The 22,949-nt window shown below is 39.0% G+C and overlaps 1 protein-coding gene across 1 annotated transcript in view; it reads right to left on the bottom strand.

The window, feature by feature from the left end:
* musk (muscle, skeletal, receptor tyrosine kinase) overlaps positions 1-22,186 on the bottom strand; it is a 40,924-nt gene extending 18,738 nt beyond the window's left edge. The window contains exons 1-11 of the mRNA XM_074690949.1: positions 22,091-22,186; positions 13,812-13,938; positions 13,523-13,674; positions 13,310-13,437; positions 13,020-13,161; positions 12,775-12,899; positions 6,724-6,883; positions 5,570-5,576; positions 2,276-2,539; positions 819-1,012; positions 343-366 (exon numbers count right to left, since the gene is read on the bottom strand). Coding sequence (XP_074547050.1) covers positions 343-366; positions 819-1,012; positions 2,276-2,539; positions 5,570-5,576; positions 6,724-6,883; positions 12,775-12,899; positions 13,020-13,161; positions 13,310-13,437; positions 13,523-13,674; positions 13,812-13,938; positions 22,091-22,172 — 1,405 coding nt within the window. The 5' untranslated portion in view covers positions 22,173-22,186. The remainder of the gene's footprint in view (positions 1-342; positions 367-818; positions 1,013-2,275; positions 2,540-5,569; positions 5,577-6,723; positions 6,884-12,774; positions 12,900-13,019; positions 13,162-13,309; positions 13,438-13,522; positions 13,675-13,811; positions 13,939-22,090) is intronic.
* Between the last annotated feature and the right edge of the window lie 763 nt (positions 22,187-22,949).

The following is a 22,949-nucleotide window of genomic DNA, read 5'->3' as shown; positions in this document are numbered from 1 at the left end:
CGATGACTTTTTCCAAAATTTGTTATTTATTTTTATTATTTTTTTTTTTTCATTTAAATATAAGAGGCCAAAACAACCATCATTTCTTTCCCCATTTTTTTACACTGAAGTCACGTTTTCCTACGCAAAGTTTAGAATACTCTGCTGAAGAATCAGTGAGTGTGTGGTTTCCTCTGGAGTGCACACTTCACACTATAAGATCAGAAGAGAGATCTGTCTTTTGTTATCATCAAGTGTGTGGTCTTTAAATGTGTGAAAGTTTGAAGAATCCTGTGATGTAGTGTATCAAAAGGAACTGTCCATGAAACAATCAGCAAACTTAACTGAACTTTTTCCACTTACTTGTGATTTGATCCCTCTGGATGTCTGAAAAAGAAAGAGAAACAGCATTTCTTTAATGTATCAAAAAGAAATTCCAGTAAGTAACTCACAGCATGAAGAAACCAACGCTGAACTATTATACCTAATACTTGAAGGAATGCACATGTTACACACACAGAAGTGGAGCTGTGTACTTTGGCTCAGCCAGTCAGACCCTGTTCGTGACCTCATCAGTATCAATGCCCTGAAGTACAGCAGGCCAGGCTTTATTTGGCCCTCATTACACAAGCAACTGCATCCAGCCAGCCCCTGCTTTCTTTAATATGACCCTCCATTTCCTTTCTACCTCAGCGCCGGCCTGCTGAGCTGTAGCTGCAGCTCAGAGCTAACAAACGATGTAAATCTGCTGAACCAAAATAGTTAAAATAATGAGAACATTCATTTTGTTGTAAAATCTGTTTATTCATGAAAAATGTCCTTGAAATGCTTTCACTTACCTACAAAAGGGACGTGTGTACAAGCATCAGGGTCTGTGTGGAGACTTGGCAAAGCCTGGCAGTTGGGCAGCAGTGAGTGAGGCGTGTGAGATCCAGTTACAGAGCTGAAGAGTCCAGGATGGACCGAGCTGCTGCTCTCCAGCACCAACCACTCCTTGTGGCAGTACAGTTCCTTCACGGCCTGGCAGTGCTCCCTGTGAGGGACAGAAACATGATGTTAATGATCTTTTTACTCGTTACTTGTTACTGGGGATGGGTAAGTACTGGTATTGGGTATCAGCTTTCAGCTCATTTGGACGATATATCAGCCTTTTTTCTTCAGTTACTGGGCCGATATCAGCCTTTTTTTTTTTTTTGAGTATCCTGCCAATATCAGCCAATTTTCCTCAGGATATTTGCCTGATATCGGCCTAATTTTAAAGGATATTGTCCCAGTATCAGCCTTTTTTCACTTCAGGTATTGTGCTGATATCAGCCTTTTTTTAGGGGTATCGTGCCAATATCAGCCTTTTTTAAGGTACTGTGCTGATATCAGCCTTTTTTTCAAGGTTCTGTGCGGATATCAGCCTATTTTTAAGGGGTATCTTGCTGATATCAGCCTTTTTTCAAGGTACTGGGTACCGGGTATCAGCCTTTTTTTTTAAAGGCATCGTGCTGAAATCAGCCTTATTTCTTCAGGTGTCATGCTATCAGCCATTTTTAAGGGTATCATGCGGATATTAGCCCTTTTCCTCAGGTATCATGCCGCTATCAAACTTTTTTAAGGGAATCGTGCCTATATCAGCCTTTTTTCTCAGGTATTTGGCTATTGTCAGCCTATTTTTAAGGGTATTTTTAAGGGTATTTAAGGCCGATATCGTCTTTTTTTGCAAGGTATTGTGCTGATATTACCCTTTTTTTCGTGTATTGGGCTGATGTAGGCTTTTTTTCAGGGTATTTGGCTGATATCAGCCTTTTTTTTGGCTATCGGTACTGCCTATACCAGGAGCCGATACTCAAGGCCAAAAAAATCTTACATCCAGTAAGTCTTCCTTGCTAGTATTTGCTACATTGCTGTGGTTTGACACCACGGCAAATGTTCGACAGGTTCTGTTCAGACAATATGAATGAACCAGGGTAATGTAATACATTTGAATTTGCACTTCAGTTTATTTAGAAGAATTACTAAAACTCTGACAGTGGTCAGTTTTATTTTGTACTTTTGATAATTTATGAAAAACAAATTGTAAACTCAGAGAGAGTTGTTTGTGTTTAATTTTGTGTCAGAGTGACTGTGCTGTCTTTGTTCAGAATGATCTGTTACTGTTCATAGAAATTTAATGTACCAGTAGTACGGGTGGTGTCTGTACTTGGTACCAGTGAGTACTTGTACTGGTATCGGTCTGAAAAAAAGTGGTATCAAACATCCCTACTCCACATCCTCTTCTCAGGAGTGAGCATGTAGAAAAAAAACACACCTGCAGACAGGTTTGGGCGCTGGTCCTAACCCTGATGGGTTGCAGTCAGGGAAGGAGGAATGGCAGAGCAGTGAGCGTATGGCAGGGCCACACAGCGTACTCAGTCCCTCCAGCTCAGTCCACCAGCTCTGGACCAGGTACTCCTGCGTGTCCTCGGGGTCCGGGAAGGAGGAGTTGAAGAAAACCAGGAGATCATCTTGCAGGATGTTGCGGCAAACATCTCCACGGTACGCACTGCAGAAACCTGTGATGCCTTTGTAGAGCCTGTGAGGAGAAACCACAAATAAAAACACAAATACAACAAATTCAACCCGAGGATCTTTACATCTTTCTGAAGACAGAAGTATTAACAGTTCATCTGCTCTCTGAGCCAAAACACAACAACAGATATCAAACAGTGCAAAGCAACGTGCAGCTCAAGTTTTCTTTGTACTACTAGCAAAGTTAGGAACTAATGTATCTACTTAACATCATGAGTGTCTATTAATGCACATGTCTTTATTGATTGTCATATCCATAATCTGGCTTGGCTGATGCATTTTACCACAAGCGTTTCAGATGTTGAAGGATTTTCATCAGTGAACTAGTTTGACTTCTGGAGTCTAAAAGCTTGCATGGAGGAAGAGCAAGAGAAGTGATCGTTATATAGAGAGGTTTCTCCCATTGATCATCTCATTACATTTGTTCAGAGGCAAAGAGGCCAGATAGCTCGAAGGGAAATACATACCCAGTGATAGAGGTGGGGTCTACATGGAAAGTACGTGATATATTGCGGGTTGTTTTATGTGAGATGTATGAAAGGACTTTATGGCAACTATTAAGTATAAATTGTCAATTGAGGGAAAAAGTTGCTTGCATATCTTGTCATATGCAGGTTTGGGGTTTGCAAATGCAACTTTTAAAAATCCAACCTGAAGGGTCTGCTTGAATCATTATACTGGTGTCATTTTTTGCTTCAAATGGTTGAATTTAAAATGTATTTAGTGATGTAGAGGAGAAATCAGAATATCCAGATGTGAAGCTTAAAAATTTGGAGATATCGGCCCGGTTTCACAGACAAGACTTAAGCCCAGTCCAAGACTAAAATGTAGTTTGAGCTGGTTTAACTTTAAATCACTTGCACAAATTAATTTTAAAATAGTCATAGATTTTGTCTGTTCTGGATTAAACAAAGCCAATTGTAAGAGAATGGATGAGAGCTACTCCTGGACTAAATTGAAGTTCATATTAATCCTGCAAAGAGGCAGGTTTATCTTCAGCTTAGTTCCCTTAATTCCCTCAGTTTGTGAAAGGGAGCACACACATGGTTTGGGAGCGTGGAGTATTTGGAATATCTAAATAAAGATAAATATCCGCTGCAGAGGCCAGCCAGACACCTGTGGATCAGAGTAATCCATTGAATCAGCTTGATGAAATGACTTTCCGAGACTGCTTTTGTATGTTCAAAGAAGACGTAATGGAGATAATCACTTTGCTTGAGCCTAAACTTTCCTCCATGTCTCAAATGGGAAGGCCTGTACCCAGTTCTCTACAAGTTCTCATCACTTTGAGGTTCTTGGCATCACAAGAACTCCTCTTCTTGTGTTCAATGGCAGCAGCATGGCCTTTACTTTTATGACAGCATGATTTCACACAATTTGTTTACGTAGAGTTTTTTTTTTCAAACTCAGTAAAGTTCTTTGAGCTCATTCTTCTGGCTTCACTCACGTTTGGTGACAAAATTCCCTTCAGCAAAACTGTCCTCAATTCCATTCCAGGTTTTTGTAATCACCGTTAGGCTGATGGGCTCCCACTGGGGCTAATGAGGATAGACGCAGGTATTGTCACAGTCATAGTCTGGGACTAACTAAACCAATCCAAGCTACATAAATGACCCAGCTTTACTGGTCTGACTTAGGCCTACTCCTGGCTTAATATAAGCCTTGTCTGTGAAACCGGGCCATTATGTTTTTGGGCTATATCATGCAGTCCTACCCAGTGCTGATCACCTGTTTGACACAACACCGAAATGTCAAAAACAAACAACCTTTTCTACAAAAACTCTTTTATGCCTCCAAGGATATTTTTAATATAAAAAAGGAAAAAGAAAAAAAAACACAAAGCTCTGAATTTGGAGTGTGAAAAGATAACAGCTGATATCAGAGCTAAAGTTAGCCTGCCTTTAGTGTGGGAACAGTTAAGCTCCCTGAGGTGACCTGTCAAGTGTGAAATATATTTTTTTCTTCTTTTATCAGACATTATGCTATCCTATTAGGATGGATCGAGTAAAAATTAAACTAAAATTATTACAATAAATGTAAAAACATACAAAAAATGGAGAACATTTGGGGATGATACTGAGTCCTACTGAGAAAAACTTTTCTTCTGGTTTGGAGTTTGTGTAATTTTTAGAGCGATGGTCTTAAACTTTAGATCAGCTGATAAACAGACTGTTTCAGTTACTTGTTGGTTTTAATAAATTACTTTTTCAAAGTGCTTTTTGTTGCACTCCCCCTTCTTGCTTTTGCATATTGTAGCTCTACTTAAAACCTCATTAAGATCCAAATGTGCAAAAGGTAAATTCTAGCAATTTTTCAACTGGTCTTAAGGTTTTGATCAGGTTTGTAAAAACATTTTATTTCTGCATATAACTATAAAGGTAATTTATATCCCCTACTCTCCATATTTCACATCCACTGCTTTCCCTCGAGCCTGTCTGTCACTCCACCTTCCAGATGTTGCCTCACAGGGAGGTTGAAGCTTCAGCAAAGTACAGGTCAAACCATCAAACTTAAGCTGACCTGTAAATCTATCAACCACATCATCCAACCATGACCTCCTTCATCTTTACTTTCTCTTCTTCTGCTTTTACATCCTAAAAATATGCAGCCCAGATGTGGTCACGACTTGGCGAATCACGTAAGATCTAACCGAGGAGCGTGATCCTTTTGGTGGCTGACCTGCTCTCTGTATCTTAAGGTTTCTTTATTTTTACCCCAGATTTTCTCATCAGGCTTCTGAAGGGCCTACATTTCCTCTTCCTCCCCTATGAAACTCATTCACTTCCTCCCTGTCCTCCTCCTCCTCTCCAAACACATGCTCCAGATGTGGGGACTGGGTTTTCTGTTGTGGTTCAGCAAAGTTCAGATTCAGCTCTTACCATAGGGATGACGGCACTCTGACTCCCTCTGGGCGCTGTCGGTTAGCTGACAGCTAAGATGCATTGTCAGTGTAAACCCAAAGCAACTTATAGCCCTCAGTTTCTACAAACAGGCGGAGCAGAAGTAGTGTGTAAGTACAAGGATCATGTCTTACCTCCATTCTATGGGGAAGTGGCAGTATCCAGAAAACGTCGGTTGGAGAAACAAAAGCAGGAGAAGAGACGAGAAAAAGGGAGATGTACAAAGGAGGAGAGGAGGAAAGACAAGAATCAGTTTTTGTAGGAACAGAGAAAGAATCATGATGCTTCTCTCAGCAGCTCATAGCTAGCTGTGAGGGTTACTGAGGGGTAGCCTGTGTGTGTGTGTGTGTGTGTGTGTGTGTGGTCAGGGAGGAGGGGTGTGTGTTTTTTTAGGTGTCTGTGGTCATGTGTTTGTGGTTGTGGTATCAACCAAATGGGGGACAGCAGGCAGCTGAAGACACACAAAGCACAGCTAACTCAACAGTTAGCATAGCAACAGGCCTATTAGCACAAACCCCCTGAGATAGCGATGTGACTGTCTCTGACCATTTGTTAAGGCTACTGATTTTTAGACTACTGTACAGTGAGGTATAGAGTAGAGCTGCATGATACAGGCAAAAATGTCAGTCGGGATATTTCTGCTTAAATTTGAGATCACAATTCTCTGGCAGGAATTTTTCACAAAATGTTAATTGCACTGATGAACTTTAAGAAAAGAAAAAAAGGACATTCAAATTGTCATTATCAATCTGATTCTTTAATGATTTCCTTGTCAGTTCCTCCTGTGGATTTTCTGTGCACTAAAAGTAGCTTTACAGGTTTTCTGTCACATTTTATTGAGTTTATAGTTAAATATGACATTATCCTAATAATAACAATTATCTGGAAATCTTTGACCCTAGATGACATCAATGTATTGTTTTGTTATATTTTGCCGACCTTAGTAGACTGTCTAGTGTCTGCTTTGAGTTATTGTTATGAAGTCAGCCATGAGTCTGCGATAACTTTTCTCCTCTCTTCCTGTCTGAAAACATTTACCTGTTGTATTTTGACAATTTAGAGTTGTCAGTATTTTTTTTACAAAGACTGACTGTGATATGTTTCTGTGATGAAAGTTGAAATTCTGCTTTAAAACTGAAGTTTTGTTGATGCATGCTAAAAGCTAACATAACAATGCAATTTCCCATATACATTAGAATGAAGCTAATGCTTCTTTTGCAGTGTGGGAATCGAGATCATGATCTTTTAACAATTAATCCTGGAGCCTGAGTACTAAGTATGTCTCTACCTGCCACAGTGACTCTTGCAGTTGCCTTCACGGTGTTAGCTCCTGCGCTGTGTCTGTTGGAGGCCAAACATGTATAGAGAGCCGGCTTATTCACTGTCACTCGAAGAACCGACAGGATGACCTCTCCTGTCAGAGTCTCCTCGACTGATGCACCTGAGATCTGAAGACAATAAAAAACAAAAGGAAAACAAAAGAGAAAAATGTGGTATCATGCAATAACACTTCCAAGTATTCCATACAAAATAAAGCAAAATACGGCAAGAGTATTGACATTAAGGAGACAAAATAAAGTAACTGTTTTTTAATTTGCTTTTGCTTTTGATTTTACGATCTCGTGTAAACATTAATGGTTGTTGAAGCTATGTGAGGGTATAACCACCAAAAACACACTTTTTACCAAAATAACAACAATTAAATGGTAAATGGTAAATGGTGATGGTAAACAAATCCCATAACTTCATCCAGAAACCAACCTTTGCATGAAACACAAAGTAAAAACTGGATTTAGAATATCAGCACTTGTTGGTGTTTCAACGTTAAGTGTGACCCTTTTAACTGGTGACCCTCAGCCGACAATCACTTAACGTTTGGCTTAGCAGTTAGCAGGTAGCATGGTCACAAACAGCATCAGCACTTTGTTCAAGAAATGAAACCAACATGAAGCATAAATTTCAAGCTCACTTTGTAAAGATTGTAAGGTCAGCTCATAGACTGTATATAGAATGTAAAAAGTGATGTAAAACCTTATTTTTAAACTCTACTAACTCATGAACACAAAACTTTTCAGAAAAAATAGAACTTGAATACAAGGCAGCCAAATAATACCTCCAAATCACCACAACAATCAGACGTGAGAAACATTTCTACCAGGTGTATTAATTTTTTAAAGTTTGACCTTAGCCCATCTGGAATGACTGGGGAGATGGATTTTTTTTACCTATACTGCAGCCAGCCACCAGGGGGAGCAGTTTTTGTGGTGACCTCACCTCAAGCCGCGCAAGATGACGTCAATTTTTTTTTTTTTTTTTAAACAGTCTATGGGTCAGCCTGCAAAATTAATTTTCGGGTAAACAGAATCATGTCAGATTATCAAGTTTGCTAGAAAATACTAAGAAAATATAGGAAGTGTTGAGCTAAAATGTGCATTTTTAAAATAAAAATATTAATTTATTATTATTTTATTTATTTATTTTTAATTTCCTTTTTTTGTAGAAATAAGGGAAGTAAACAGAGTTTTTTTATTTATTTCTATTTCTTTTCTTTTCTTTTCTTTTCTTTTCTTTTCTTTTACGCTAGATGATTTGTAAATATTATTTTGCGAGAGCAGGGGCAGACATAACAACAACCTTCCATCTTTCTACTCCCTTTTCATTCATTTGTGTAATTTTTTTTTTTGTTTAAATTTTTTATTTTTCAACAGAATGAAAGAAATCAAATCAAAGAAACCACTTTTGTTACCAGTATCAAGCAGAGCCCAGTGGAAAAAGCCACTGGTTTAGGTATTTTCCTGTTAAAGTGACTCAGATCAGGTCACACAGATGAGTTTTATCAATATAAAACAAGCACAGGGCTGCTCTCATTAAACCAACATCAACCAGATGATCATACAAATACAAAACTGAGTTGTTAATTAAGACAGAGTGGAAATCTTTCTCTGAATACAAACTGTTAATGTGATATTGATTTGTGAGAAAACACTTAAAGTGAGCGGATTAGAGCTGATTATATATAGGAGAAATATCCTTTCAAAGCTGGCCAAGAAATGTTGAAAATATAAAGTGTAAAGAGCTCACACACTGATCATTTAATGGTCTCGTGGTGTTGAGTTGATGAATTAAGCGTATACAAACGTGGCAGTAACATAACCACTCCTCACAGCTTCAGAGATTTAAAAATTCCCTGGTATTCGCACCAGACAGATGTTGTCTGATGGATGTGTTTGGTTAGTTTTAGTCCGTGTATTCACACTTGCATGAGTATTTGGAAATGATTTATGTGGCCGGCTGCAGTCTGTGTGTGAGTCAGGGTGCTGAAGAGGAGTGTGTGTGTGTCTATATTTGAAGCTGTGTGAGACCACGCCTGTTGTAGGACAAGCTTGTTCCAGCCACGCTGAAATTAATGACCTCAACGAGCTGCCAGAAAAGCAGCTCACGCAGTCATTTTAATCAACACTTACACGCACATACACACACGCTGTTTACAAGCGTTATGGGACTGTAATCACGTTGTAGCCAGCACCCAGGACTGTAAAACATCCAGACATTATGTGGTGTATGTCTGCCTCCAGAGCGCACATAAAAAGGTCTACTTCCTGGTAAAAAGTGTTGGTTTTGAGAGATGCAGTGAGGAGGATCTGTTTTAATTATACTGCAGCGCCACCTTCTGGCCCAGAGTGTCACACACACTGTCGCAAAGATGTCGCATGTGTTTGTTTTGCAACAAATTTTCTTTGTTCAAGTCAACTTTTTACCAGATACAACGTGATGACGTAAGGTATTTATCAGTACAGGTATGAACAGGGTTCCTACGGCTCAAGGCAAGTTAAATTTAAGACTTTTCAAGACTTTTTTAATGACGTTGGAAATCAAATTTAAAAACAAGTCCACAACGAACTATAATTGAAACAAACAAAACTAACAAACAAAAACACCCCATGAATTACCTGGGTTAGAGGCAATTTTAACCCAATGTTAATTTTACATAAAACATCACTTTTTACCTTTTTTTTAACCCCAATTTTTCTGACTTTATGCCTATTTTGCCCCCATCCACTGTCACAACCATTTTTGGAATTTTTTGCATGGTTTTTGAAATTTAATTTCAAATTTAATCCTCAGTTTTGCTGCCATAATCAATTTTCCTAAGCCACTTTTGGATTTTTTTGGCCAATTTTTCCTCATTTTTTTCTCTCTTCAGGCACCCTAAGTAGAACCAAGACATGCGTCTGCTTTAAAAGTTCCTGGTGTAACTACATCACCGTTTTGTTGGTTCCGCTATTGTGATTACGCCATATTGCCACGAGAGTAATTCAGGAAATTATTTAGTAAAATAGATAAATGTTACTTAATATTATTTTTTACTTCAAACTAACATAAATCTTACCAATGTGTTTAAATTTTTAAGACTTTTGAAATTTGGATTTAAGACTTTTTAATGCCCATTCAGGCCTTATTTTTAGAATTATGAATTCAATGCCTTTTAAGACTTTTCAAGGATCCGCGGGAACCCTGTGTGCAGGGCTGTTGTTTAAAACGTGACAATAGGCAAACGTAAGTTTGTACCATACGCCAGTAGCCAGCTAGATGTAGTGCTATCGGCAGCCTGGTGCTCAGATGTATCCGTAGGCTAACGTGTCAAAGAGCTAACTGTCAGTTCATACAGTACTTTAGTAGCCATCCATATGTAGCTCTACTGACAGCCCGGTGCTGTGAGATGTATTCATAATATGTAACGTTAGTGAATCCTGGTTATGTCCTGCCAATCAGAGCTAACATAACCTCACTTTTTATTTCATGGTGGGTTGGAGTGGACATTATCACAAACAGTTTAGCCCTTTTAGCCTTCAGCTCGTGCTCTGTCTCTCTCCTGTTGAGCTTCACTGCAAAAAAACTGAAATCTTATCAAGTGTTTTTGTCTCACTTTAAGCAAGAATTGTCTTATTACACTTGACATGAGCCAGATTCAACTTATCTGTCCAGAAAAAAATGTCTTGTTTCAAGTTATTTTCAAACAAAAAATGAGGTCTGATTTGCTTGAAACAAGAAAAAAAAAAATTCCAATGAGTACAAAAAATATGCCAGAAAAATTGCTTAAAACTAGATTAATGTCTTGATACAACTAACTTTTCTCTTGTTCCATTGGCAGATTTTTTTCAACTTGTCACAAGTAATTCGGACCTCATTTTGGTTTTTGAATAACTTGAAATTAGACATTTTTTCCGGACTGGTCAGGTGTATTTGGCTCATTAAGTCTAAAAAGACATTTTTTTTACTAAAAATAAGACAAAAACACTTCATAAGAATTCAGTTTTTGGAGTGTTTCTTCTGTCCTTTTTCTGTCTGACAGTTAGGCTCCAGTATCCACCATCACCACAAAATAAATCACAGAAATGGTTTTCAGCAGTGAAAAACTAAATCTCTTTTCTAACTACTTAACTTTGTCAGCAAGCGTGGCGTTGTCATATATACTAAGATGTGCCATAAACCAATTCAGTCCTGCTTGACTTTATCAGGAAGCTACAAAGTAGCATTTAGAAATAACCTATATTAGTGGTGATAATCTCATTTTATAGTGTGGGTTAAAATCAGGGATGTATCTAGAAGGGAGACTATTTCATGATCCTTTAAACTGTAGTTTAAAGAAAAAAAATCCAAATGATATTTAAGGTCTCTAGAAGACACAGAAAAGGCCCACAAGCTTTTTTCAGTTACATCTTTTTTTGATATTCTGATCAACACCAGCCCTCCCATCTCTGAGGACTGACCGCGCTGAACAACAAGCCAGAGTCCTTACATCACAAAAACCATTCAACACCTTAAAAATCTCTGCGCTCACTCTAATTAAAGCTGATCACACTGTGAATCAGCGGCTAACTGGAAGGAGAGCTCTTCAATCCTCTGTCATCATAATGAGAATTCCTCTGCTGTTTATATCACTGATCCCACGTCAATCTCTCTCACGGGCGTGTGTGTGTGTGTTTAGGTGTGAAGGAGACAGAAAGGTTCAATGAGTTGATTACAGCCTGTGTTATGAACAAAGCATGCACGTGGTTCTACATGATTCTACCATAATCAGTAGAAACTGGAATGACTCGGTACAGAAAACAACTGTCTTTGGCTCCTCTCAGCATTCAGACTTGTAAATATAACTGGACCGATTTGTCTCCACTATGTGTAAGAACTTCATGTCTGAATTTCATCAGACTGTAATAGACCGTGGCTTTCCCAGCTGACAATGTGCTACAATGTCAGCTACGTGATGGAAGTATGGTTGACTTTTTTAAGTCCTGAGTGATGTTTGAGCTAAAGTCGACCACTGTGAACAACAGGGAAGTATTCTCAGAGACATTTAAAGCACCTGGTCAATGTATTGTAGTATCAGGATTTTTTGTTTAATGATATTAAATCGTAATTTTTATTTATTTATTTATTTATTTATTCATTGATTTATTTATTTATCTATTTATTTATTTATTTTTTCCTTCTTTTAATTAATTAATTTATTTTTTTATATTTTTATTTTTATTCAAAAATCTTTTTCTTTTGATTTAAATCCTTTATTTTAGTCTTGTCTTCCCCTGAATAAATCCTAAAAACTGACTCAGATGTGATGTTCATTTTTGGAGAAAATATGGCTCCTGACATAGTAGGTAGACTTTCATTATTATCATCATTGGACTTTTTCACTTGGTCTGGTTTGAAAAAAAGCAAACTAAAAATCTCAAAAATCAGAAATATCGAAGACTCCCAGTTCAAATTGAATCGGCAAACCAAAAATTGTAAAAGAATCGAATCAGGAGAAAAGTATATAGCCCCAGCCCTACCAGAAACCATGAAGGCAATGCTGATGTTACTGCCCAATACAAAGCTTAGTGAGACAGGAAACAGAAATGACAATGGCGGAACTTTCACAATGTATTTAAGAGCCTCACCAACCACCGTTTCCTACAACACTGCCTCTGTTTTTGTCTTTTATACATAGGTACACAAGCAATACCTCCTCCAGAGTTGCCATGTTTGTTTCTGAGTTTGTTGTCATAAACTTTTGACTCCTGGCTGCTCCCCCTGGTGGATGTGTTGGTTAACAGCAATGCCAATGTAAAGGATGCACACAAGAATGTGACATTTTTGTACATAAAGAGAGTGTTACATGGAAAGAAGACTGAAGCTTCAGCTATAAACTGTAACTTTTACACCCTTAATACTCCTCTTGACCTCGATCGAGCCGTACTGTATACGAGTTATGACGCTGTCAACTTCAAGTGTAAGCATCAGAAAGCTACATCTCCTAAAGATCAAACCCCGTCCTCACACAGTGAACCTGAACACTCACAGTATTCCCGTTTTCCAGCCAGGTGATGGTGGGGATTGGATTTCCAGTGGCGTTGCACTCCAAGGAAATCTGGCTGCCATATGCCACCCTCTTCTCCTTAGGAACCCGGAGGATTCGTGCCGGGGCTGAGCACACAAAACACCAACACGAAAAGTTTGAAATCAACAACAACCAGATCTGTTCCTCTGTTTCAGAGCTTGGTATGAGCACGCTGGGCAAAGATTAAACCACAGCTACAGACGTACCCTGGACCTCGATGGTCACAGGCTTTGAAAAGGCCAAACCGAAGCTGTTTCTGGCCACGCAGCGATACTGTCCAGCATCCTCCTTCTGTATGTTATGGATCTTCAGAGCGCCGTAGTCAAGAATGGTGACACGGTCTGTGATCTAGCAGAGATTAAAAAGATAGTGACAATGATTTCTATCAGTTTTTTTGAAATTTATTTTGTAAAACTTTATGAAGGCTCTTCTATTCTTGTTGACAAAACTTTTCCAACATTTTCCTTCTTGTGGTTGAATGAAAACAAGAGTTTACCTTGATAAGTTCGTCATCTTTTAACCAGGTCACATCAGGTTTGGGGTTTCCAAGAGTGACACAGGGAAGGACCGCTTTGGACTCCACCAGAAGAGTCACGTTGGTGGGGTGGCGTTTGATCTGCGGCTCTAACGGTAAATAAAGACATTAGAAAATAAAATTTATCGTCTGTAAATGAAAAGAAAAAGACCATCCAGCCCCAAACAGACTTACTCATCTTCAGCTGCAGCGCTCCACAGCTCTTGGCAGGCTCTCCAATACCGTTACTTGCGATGCAGCAGTACTCTCCATTGTCTGTGTCCCTCACACGAGGGATGATTAACATCTGTCTCTGCTCTCTGGTGATGTATCGAGGGTCATAGTACCTGGTTGGACAAAAGTAACAGAAAAAAGGTGAAAATAAAATTGCGGAGTGTTGATGTGTGGTGGATAGATCTTAACATTTACGTTCTTAAAATGTAAAGAGATGCCAGTTGAATGGCAGATCAGAGTTAGTGCTTACATTATCTGCTGGTTATTCTTGGTCCAGGTGATTTCAGCAGGAGGCCGGGACTCCACCTCACAGATGAAAGTGGCATTATGATCCAACAGAACATCCACCGTCTCTAATAAAGTGATGATCCGAGGCGCTATGTGACAAAACAACAACAACAAAAAAAAGGTCATCTGGATCAGGTCTGCTGAAATGCTCTGCTCCTTAAAATCCAGGTTGAAGACTCACCTTTTTTTGCAGCTGCCTTTTATTAGAGCATTTTAACAATTCATTTTAATTTTTAATTTTTTTAAAGCACAATTCTGCCACTCTCCACTGTGACACTTATCTTAAAATCTTTTTTAAAAATCTGTTTTAACTTTTTTATTATTATTATTTTATTTTGTTCTATTGTATCTCATTATTTTCAATCAGCTTTTTAATTGATTTTTAATTGTTTTCTTTTAATATGTTCTGTCTGTGAAGCACTTTGAATTGCCTTGCTGAAATGTGCTGCATAAATAAACTTGCCTTGCCTTTAATGTTTTTCAGACCAGGGAACACTTACTATGTTGAGTAAATAAATAAGTAAATCTTATTTATAGTTTTTCTCCATTGGTTTGGCTCATTTCTTGAATTAGAAATTACCTTCCCAAAATGACACAGACAAACCTCAAAACTACAGGGTGATTGTTCACAACATAACTATGCTTTTGTTTAATTTTGCAGAAGACAAAGTACGGGTAGCCGACAGCTAGCACAGTTAGCCTAGATTTACCACAGTTTTTCAAGTCTTTTTTCCCCCATTTTTCCCCTGCTTTTTATATAACTGTATTCTGTTAGATAGACAAAAAATGAGTACAGTAACCTTTGCCAATGAAGGACAGGGCTCAGACTGAGAGGTGGACATGAGGGATATTTCATTGGTTATCTGCCATAGTGACAAAACATCTAAACATTTGACTGCAGTGCTCACACAAAACCAAAAGGATGATGCGTTTTGGAGGCACTGACTGTTTCTATGAGACAGAAATTTGGTTTTGACACATAACTGAACTGTTCTGGGAGCTATATCAGTTTTTTGCAGATGAACCATGGTGTTATGCTGATCAATCCAGGTTATTTTGAGCAAAGGCACCAAGAGTGTTGGGAATGTTCAGTCTGTTTCAAGAAATGAGCCAAAGCAACTGAGCAAGATCTTTGCATTTTTGGTGGCACTGGCTTTTTGAATGGGAAATGAGTTTAGCTTTGAAGCATGAGTGAGCAGTTTTGCAATGGTGTTGTGCTGAACTGTAGGACTGTTTTGCCAAATGATCTTGGAGTTTTGAGAATGTAATTTCTGTTTCAAGAAATGAGCCAAACCAATGGAGAAAAACTGTAATACCATATCTTTCATAAAACAGAATCACAAGGTGCTTCACAGAGAAAATATAGAAACAAAATCACAACTACAGTGCAAGAAAAGATGGAATAAAAACCCAATAGAATAATCAAACATTTCAAATGTATATATATTTAATTACTGTATTATTACTATACCTGCTATATTGAATTGTGTTTTATAACGGGCTTTGTACCATGTATGAATTGACCTTGTTATGGGGCATTTGTATTTTTACTAGAAATATTTGAAAGGTACGATGAGTGGTTTTGCAACTGTCATTTACAAACATAACTTGTCAACTGATACCAATGCTAATGTCAACACTGTTTGTCAAAAACATGACAATCCAGTGTACAAACTGTTCAAATGGGCATTTTTAATTTAAATGTAAGCAAACATAATATTTGAAAATACAAAAAAATTCACCGACAATGTCACAGACCCCCTGCAGTACCTCCACGGACCCCCTCAGGGCAGCGAACCCCATGTTGAGCACCCCTGCCTTAAAGGTGAATTTTAATGCAGTTATATTCTGATTTATCTCATTTCAACAGGTGGTCTTTGTTAAAATGAAAGGAGGCAAATCACCAGTTCTTTATACAGCTAATAGAGAAACTATTAAACCATCTGATAAACTGCACGATGTATAAAAAACAGAGCACAGGTGTGATTTATGTTTACTTTAACTACATCATGAAGAGGTTGATTATTTTCAGACGTCAGACTGAGGTAAAGGGAAAGACAGTCTGTGTTTAAGAATTCACTCTGGAGGAAGAAAAGAAAAGGGAGTCAAATTAAAGACATGCAGAAAAGCCAGGGAGGAATGGAAGAAAGATGGAAGTAGCAGGGGTGAGGCAGTAACTGCTTTTATATGGAAGCAGATCAGAGACATCAGGCTCACGTTAAACTTTTTATGAACTGAGGGGAGGAAGAGGCGAAATAGAAAACAGGGGCAAGAACAAAGCTGGAGAAAAACCAAAGGAGAGAGTGAGAAAGAAAGAAAAAAAGAGAACAGGAAATGATCATGATCTGAAGACACTGTGCTTGTTTTGATTCTTGTGAAACAAAGATTTCACAATAGCGTAGCAAACATTCACCCTAACACCCCCCACCCAAGGTCACTGTTGCCGTTTGGCTTGTGAGGAGAGCTCCTGTAAATCAAACGGAAAGCCTGACATGAGGTTAATCCTCGGTTTTAAACACTGGGAGGCAATTTTAGCCAAGGTCAAAGGACGACGAAGAATCTATTCAGTACCTGGTTTGGTTTTTGATTTCATGCCTGTGTGTTAATTTTAGCCAGGCTAATGACACGACTGAATGGATGTAAACACGAGTCGCAAAAAAATATTTGGATGGTGTCAGTGATTCCTTCTCGGAGAGGTTAGCTTTGATGGAAAACAACTTGTTTTTGGACTTGTCTCATGTACTCTTGAAAAGAAGTTGGTGATCATTTCTCCAATGGTTGATTCTTTTCAGCTAACAAATATAAGGTACCAACATCAAACTCCTGCACAATCGTCTCCTATGAGCCTCTATACATGTGTGTCAGTATCTGTGTCTGCCTCAAACCCTCTCATCTGCCTGGATGTTGATGTTTTAGTTGAATCTGGAGAAGATTAAGCGTGGTTACATCAGCCAATCACACAGTGCCCAGTGCACAAGTGACTTTGCATGTTGATTAGCAAGTGGGAGAAGCTAATCAGAGTGGCTAAGATAGCGGAGAAAGAAAAACACAACCAAAGTCAAACAGATAAAGCTTTTTCCTTGACAAGGGTGAAGCTTGGCTTGACTTTCACTCCTTTAGGGAACTTAGAGAGCAGCATGGGGCAAAGAGCGGCGCTAGTTAGCGTTCTGCTAACCAGATATGTGCCAAATACCAGTGATTAGCTTGTGCTAACATGCTAAGTCAGGTGCATGGCTCTTGAGTCTCTCCCACCTAGAAACGTGATGCTACAGGTAGCTGCTGGGCTAGTGAATGTGTTCATGTAGACACGGTCAGGGGCTGTAGGTGTGTGCTGCCGCTGGCACTGAGCCCTAGAAGAGGAGATGAGTCAGAATGTTGTGTTTACTAACAAGTGACAAAAAGCAAATGTGTGAACAAGCAATCCAAATTCTACTGCTTAGCCCCTGGTTTTGCTCATGCACATGAAGTGAAGTCGTGTCCCACTTCACCATAAGATCAAGAGGAAGAGCTACACAGCCCTTGAAACTAAGAAACACTAAGACCTCACTGGAAACCAAGGGGTTTGACAAATTTCCCATGATATGGATTTTTTTTTTTTATCAGGTATCCAATCTTTTGCTACTATTTGTTAATATCAGCCATGTTTTGAACATGTTTCTGTTGTATTCTGAAATCAACGGCTATAACAATCTAGCTATTGTGCTATAGTGACAGCTATAGCTATAGCTATAGCAGTGGGCTGTGTTTTATGAGTGATTGGAAAGTTAAGCTGCATTCAGGAGCTACATCAGCTACATATGCTATGACAGGCAAATGCTATGTTTACAGAAGCTACATAATATAGCTTCTGAAAACCATAATGTTTTCTTTTCATGGCGTAGCTGTCTTGTTACTCATGTAATGTGGTGCATAGTGGTGGTGTCTGTTTGTTGTGAATTTGTCACCCTAATCTGACATCAGTTTATCATCAATTTGTAAAAATGTGTTTTGTTTGGAAGTGAATACACAGTTGCTCCAGCGTATCCAACAAATAATAGATATTCCTCACTTCAATCTTAATCGTATCATCTCTGAATTATATATTTTTTTCTTTCAGACTCTGTATCATCAACCTTCGGCTCAGTTTCCCTCCATGTAGTCATGACCTGCTCTGCAGCCTGTAACTTGTAACATCCCCTTGGTTCCTCTGGTGTTTGCTTTGATTCTCGGTTTGTCCTCGAGGTTTTTTCCATGCTTTCAAGTCAAATTGTTAACAGTAAGCCATGCCCCTTGCAGACAAGATAGTTTTCTTTCTTTAATAGTTTCACTGTGGTTAGAGAAGAGCAAACAAATAAATAACACTGTTTTCAGGCACGTCGGAGGATTTTGATGTCTGTGAGGGGGTCGGCTGTTGTTTGACCTTCTCTCCCTTCAACCATTTTATCAAGTGTTTTTGTCTTATTTTAAGTGAAATTGTCTTATTATACCTGATATGAGCCACATTCAACAGGTCAGCCCAGAGAAATGTCTTTTTCTCTGTTTTTTTTAAAGACAAAAATCAGGTCTGAATTGCTTTTAAGTCTTCATGAAGTCTTCATCCCATGCTGCTCTCCAAGTTCCTGAAAGCGAGTGAAAGTCAAGCCAAGCTTCACCCTCGTTTAGGAGGGATTGGCTGATGTAAACACACTTATTATTCCAGAAACATCCAGCCACAATCAAAACATCAACATCCAGGCAGAGGAGGGGGTTCAAGGCAGACACAGACACTGACACACATGTAAAGAGGCCCATGGGAGGTGATCGAGCAGGATTATTCCTGTAAAGTTTGATTTTATTTTCTATGGAGAATCCTTCAGACTCTGCCTTTAAAGCAAAACAAGACATTTTCTTCTTATTTTTATTTTTTTTTTGTATGTTTTAGTCGAACTCTGAGAGCAGCCTGTCAGAGTTTTTCTATAAGTTTTTTTGTTTTTATATATGTTTTTTGTTTTTGATTAATGTCATTCCTCATTTTGATCTTAATATGTGTTTAATTGTTAATATTTTTCTTTTTCTTTATTTTTTTTAACTGATCATTGGTTTTGTTTTTCTTTTTTCTTTTCTTTTTTTTTTTTTTTAAACGTGCCTATAAAGCTAATTTTAAATTGGAAATTTGATTTTTTTTTGTTTTAGATAGATAGATAGATAGATAGATAGATAGATAGATAGATAGATAGATAGATAGATAGATAGATAGATAGATAGATAGATAGATAGATAGATAATGTATAAATACAGGTAACTTTTCTCTTGTTCCATTAAATGTGGCTCATATTAAGTCTAAAAAGACATTTTGTACTGAAAACAAGACAAAAACACTTGATAAGATTTCAGTTTTTTTGCAGTGTCTTCACTTGTACCAACACAACCAACAGTGGAAGACTTTAGCGACAGAAGAAAAGCAATGAGTAGCGTCCTCTGTCTGACATCTGTCCTTAACTTCTGTAATAAAAAAAATGAGGTTGAATTTCTCTGGATACAAAGTGCAAAGATAACCTGCTCTCCAACAGGCTATAGAGAGAAAAAGGAGAAGGTGTCGACATGCCTGCGTAGTGTAAATGTGACTAAATCTACATCCTTCCTACACTTCGCTATATCCTCTGGGGTGTCGTAAACACACTTAGGAACCCTCCGTTCCCTCTCCCAACACAAAGTGGGAACCTTTCTGTGTTATCTGCACCACAAGACATCTGACTTCTGACATCTGAGTTAGTCTGCCTTGGTACCAGTAAATAAAAAGTGACCAGAAAACTGCAATCGTACATCATCTCTAAAGTTAAGGACATGTGAGACGAGTCCCAAATGTAAGAGTCACATGCACAGGCCAGCAGACATACAATACATGTTTTATGAGTCCAGATGAACAGTACATGCTGCTGCAGATCAGAGACAGCTGGTCTAGATGCTGGCACATTCTGCCAGGTTAGATATCGTAGCTGGGGGAGCAAGGTGGGGTCGCTGCAGGGCTGGGCTGAGCTTGGCAGCCGACCTGGGCTGTGGGTCGTATGTCAGGGCTCAAAAGTCTGAAATGAATGTGGATGGTATCTTTCTCCTTGGTCCAAATCACTGAAGGAATCCTGTCAACAACAACTTGAATGTCTGAGTTAGAGATGATTGAGGCACCTGTCAATTTAATCGAATGTAGGTTTGACCAAAAGCTCTTTGACACTGTTTCAGGAGCATTCATGTTTCCCACCTAGGAGACAGATATGAAGGAAAGACGTAATTCCTTCGTTCCACATTTAAAAAATCTCAATATTTTAATGGTTTGTTCACTTCCCTCAGTTTCTGAAGTTGTTCATACTTCTGTTACACAAAGAGGCTACAGTCCCCAACTCCAAAAAGATACAAGTTGAGGAAAATGAAATATAAGGAAATTTTATTCTCATGTTAACCACAGAATTACTCTTATAGTAACTTTTATTATTCTCAGGCCTCGTTCACATAATATTCACACCAAAACACAAAAACGTAGAGAAAAATCTGCATTTACACAGAGTAGGCCTGTAGTTGGCACCATAATGGCTTATCAACAGGGGTTCCCCAGGGGTCAGTGCTTGGTCCCCTACTCTTCTCCTGATACACCACCCCACCAGAGGTGTGGACTCGAATCATGTGACTTAGATGCGAGTCAGACTCAAGTCACAATTTTGATGACTTTGGACTCGACTTGACAATATAATCAAAGACTTGCAACTAGACTTGGACCTCGACATCAGTGACTTGGGACTTGACTCTGTCTTTAGCGTGATGACTTGAAAATACTTGAAATTTTCAGTAAGACTGAAACTTTAACACATAACTTAAAGTTAAGGACTGGTAACAACACCTTACACCTAATGTTAACCAGTCCAACATATATTAATATATTATTTACATATATAAATTGTTACATATTATTTGGTTAAAAAAAGTGCTTATGACTTGAAAGGACTCAAAAATCTTAAGCTTATGACTTCAGACTTGACTTGACTTGTCTTCTCTTTACTCAAGACTGGACTTGGACTTGCACGTCTTTACTCGAGACTTGGGTTTAAGGACTTGAGACTTACTTGAGACTTGCAAAATAATAACGTTCTCCCACCTCTGCACCTCACTAAGCGCAGTGATCTGCTCTTGTGGCTTTTCCTACCACTGCTATGCTGACGACACTTGTCTTTTCCTGTCCTTTCCACTTGACGACACAACTGTCTCAGCTCGGATATCAGCGTGTCTTGCTGATAACTCCACACAGATTCAGCTAATTCAGATCCAGCTTGTCCCTCAGTTCAACCACAGATCAGTGTCCGGGTTGATTCCAATCAACTTGTGCGTCAAACTCTGACAGAAATCTGGGTGTCCTGGTTGATGACCAGCTGACCTTTAAGGTCCATGTGGCCTTGATTGCTCGATCTTGTGGATATGCCCTCTATAAAATCAGGAAGATCAGACCCTACCTTACACAACAGGCCTCACAGCTTCTGATACAGGCCCTTGCGCAGCACGTCTGGTCTTTAACCAGCCCAAAAAAGCACGTCACCCTGCTGTTAATCTCTTCACTGGCTTCCAGTGGCAGCTCCAATCAAACTCAAAGCTCTTCTTCTGGATTACAAAACATCAACAAGAACAGCTCCTGCCTACCTGGGGTCCCTCATCCAGGTCTACACCCCTGGTTGTGAAATACACCTGGTGCTCCCAGCCCAGTGCAGCTCCAAATCTCTAGCCAGACTCTTCTTCTCTGTTGTTCCCAAATGGTGGAATGAATTACCTAACTCTATATCATCCACAAAGTCCCTTTCTACTTTAAGAGATGTCTGAAGACTCATCTGTTCAGGGAACACTGAGACCCTTAATCTGAGCCTTCTCCTCTTTGTCCTCAGGGGTAGAATGAGTCAGAAGGTCTCAGACTCGGCTCTTAGTGAATTTTCAGCACTAGTTGTTGAAGGTTGAAGTATATTGTTGCAGCATTCATTCTACACAAAAAAATCTTCTTGCACTTCTAGCAGTGTAATCACTCACATACGTTCATGTTTTTATAGCAGAGATGTTCCTACAACGTGTATCTTGTTCTTTAGCTTTTATTACTTCTGTTTGCAACAGTAAGTATCATATTGTCCTTAGCACAAGAGAAGTTTTCCTCCTGTTTGAGAGCTGAAGAATTCATGTTATAGTTATAATATGAGGAGGGAACTGATAGCAGAGATGATAGTTCACTGAGTTCAGTCATATATGAACCTTACATACCTCTTTGTGTCCCGTACGTTGAGGTGACCAGAACCAGAAGGAAGAGGATCCTGATATCTGAGACTGTTTCTGCCACTTTCATCCTGGCTCTGAAGCGATCAGTGTTTAGATCAGCTGATTCTGTTGAACGTGTTCGTTAGATTCCCATCGCAGGTAAAAAAGACAGTCCTGTGTTTCTACGACGTACGTCTCCTTGTGTTTCTGCCAGGGACAGCCATGAGCTCTGTGTTCACCAGGGACCAGATCAGCCTTGGCGTGTGTGTGTGTGAGTGTGTGTGTGTGTGTGAGTTTGTGACAGACAGTGGCAGCTGCTAGATGTCCTCATGTACAGTCACTCTGCTCATGCTAAAGGCTTTTAAAGGCTCCAGCACTGAAGAGTTACGGTTTGTCACTGTTTGTCCATCACATTGTGGCTAAAGCTGCTCTTTTGGTGTGTTTACATGTTTGTCACAGAATCTACAACAAAAAACTGTCATTTAAAATGAATACACACACGCATAATAAGAAAAATCCTCCTATAACACATTTCCTTACGTCTAATTTTGTAGTTTTTTTAACAGTTAATTCAAGACATTATGAAAATAAACGACATGACCTTGAAAGAAGTTTTACATCTTTACTTAAAGTTCACTTTACATATTCTGACGTACGAGTTGGTGTTTATCTGCTGTTACATTTACACACACAAACACACACACACACACACACACACACACACACACACACACACACACACACTCAGGGAGCAGGATGTAGCCTTTGTGTTGTCCACCTGTCGCCTGCCAGCCTGTATGTCCTGTTTTATTTTAGGAAAGGAATGGCATTTCACTTCATTTGCTGCTTATCCATTCTGCTTTGG

Source organism: Halichoeres trimaculatus, unplaced genomic scaffold (assembly GCF_033239565.1).
Source record: "Halichoeres trimaculatus isolate MK-OKI-2021-1 unplaced genomic scaffold, fHalTri1.1 fHalTri1_scaffold_16, whole genome shotgun sequence".
Taxonomy (NCBI): domain Eukaryota; kingdom Metazoa; phylum Chordata; class Actinopteri; order Labriformes; family Labridae; genus Halichoeres; species Halichoeres trimaculatus.
This window is presented reverse-complemented; position numbering and strand designations above follow the sequence as displayed.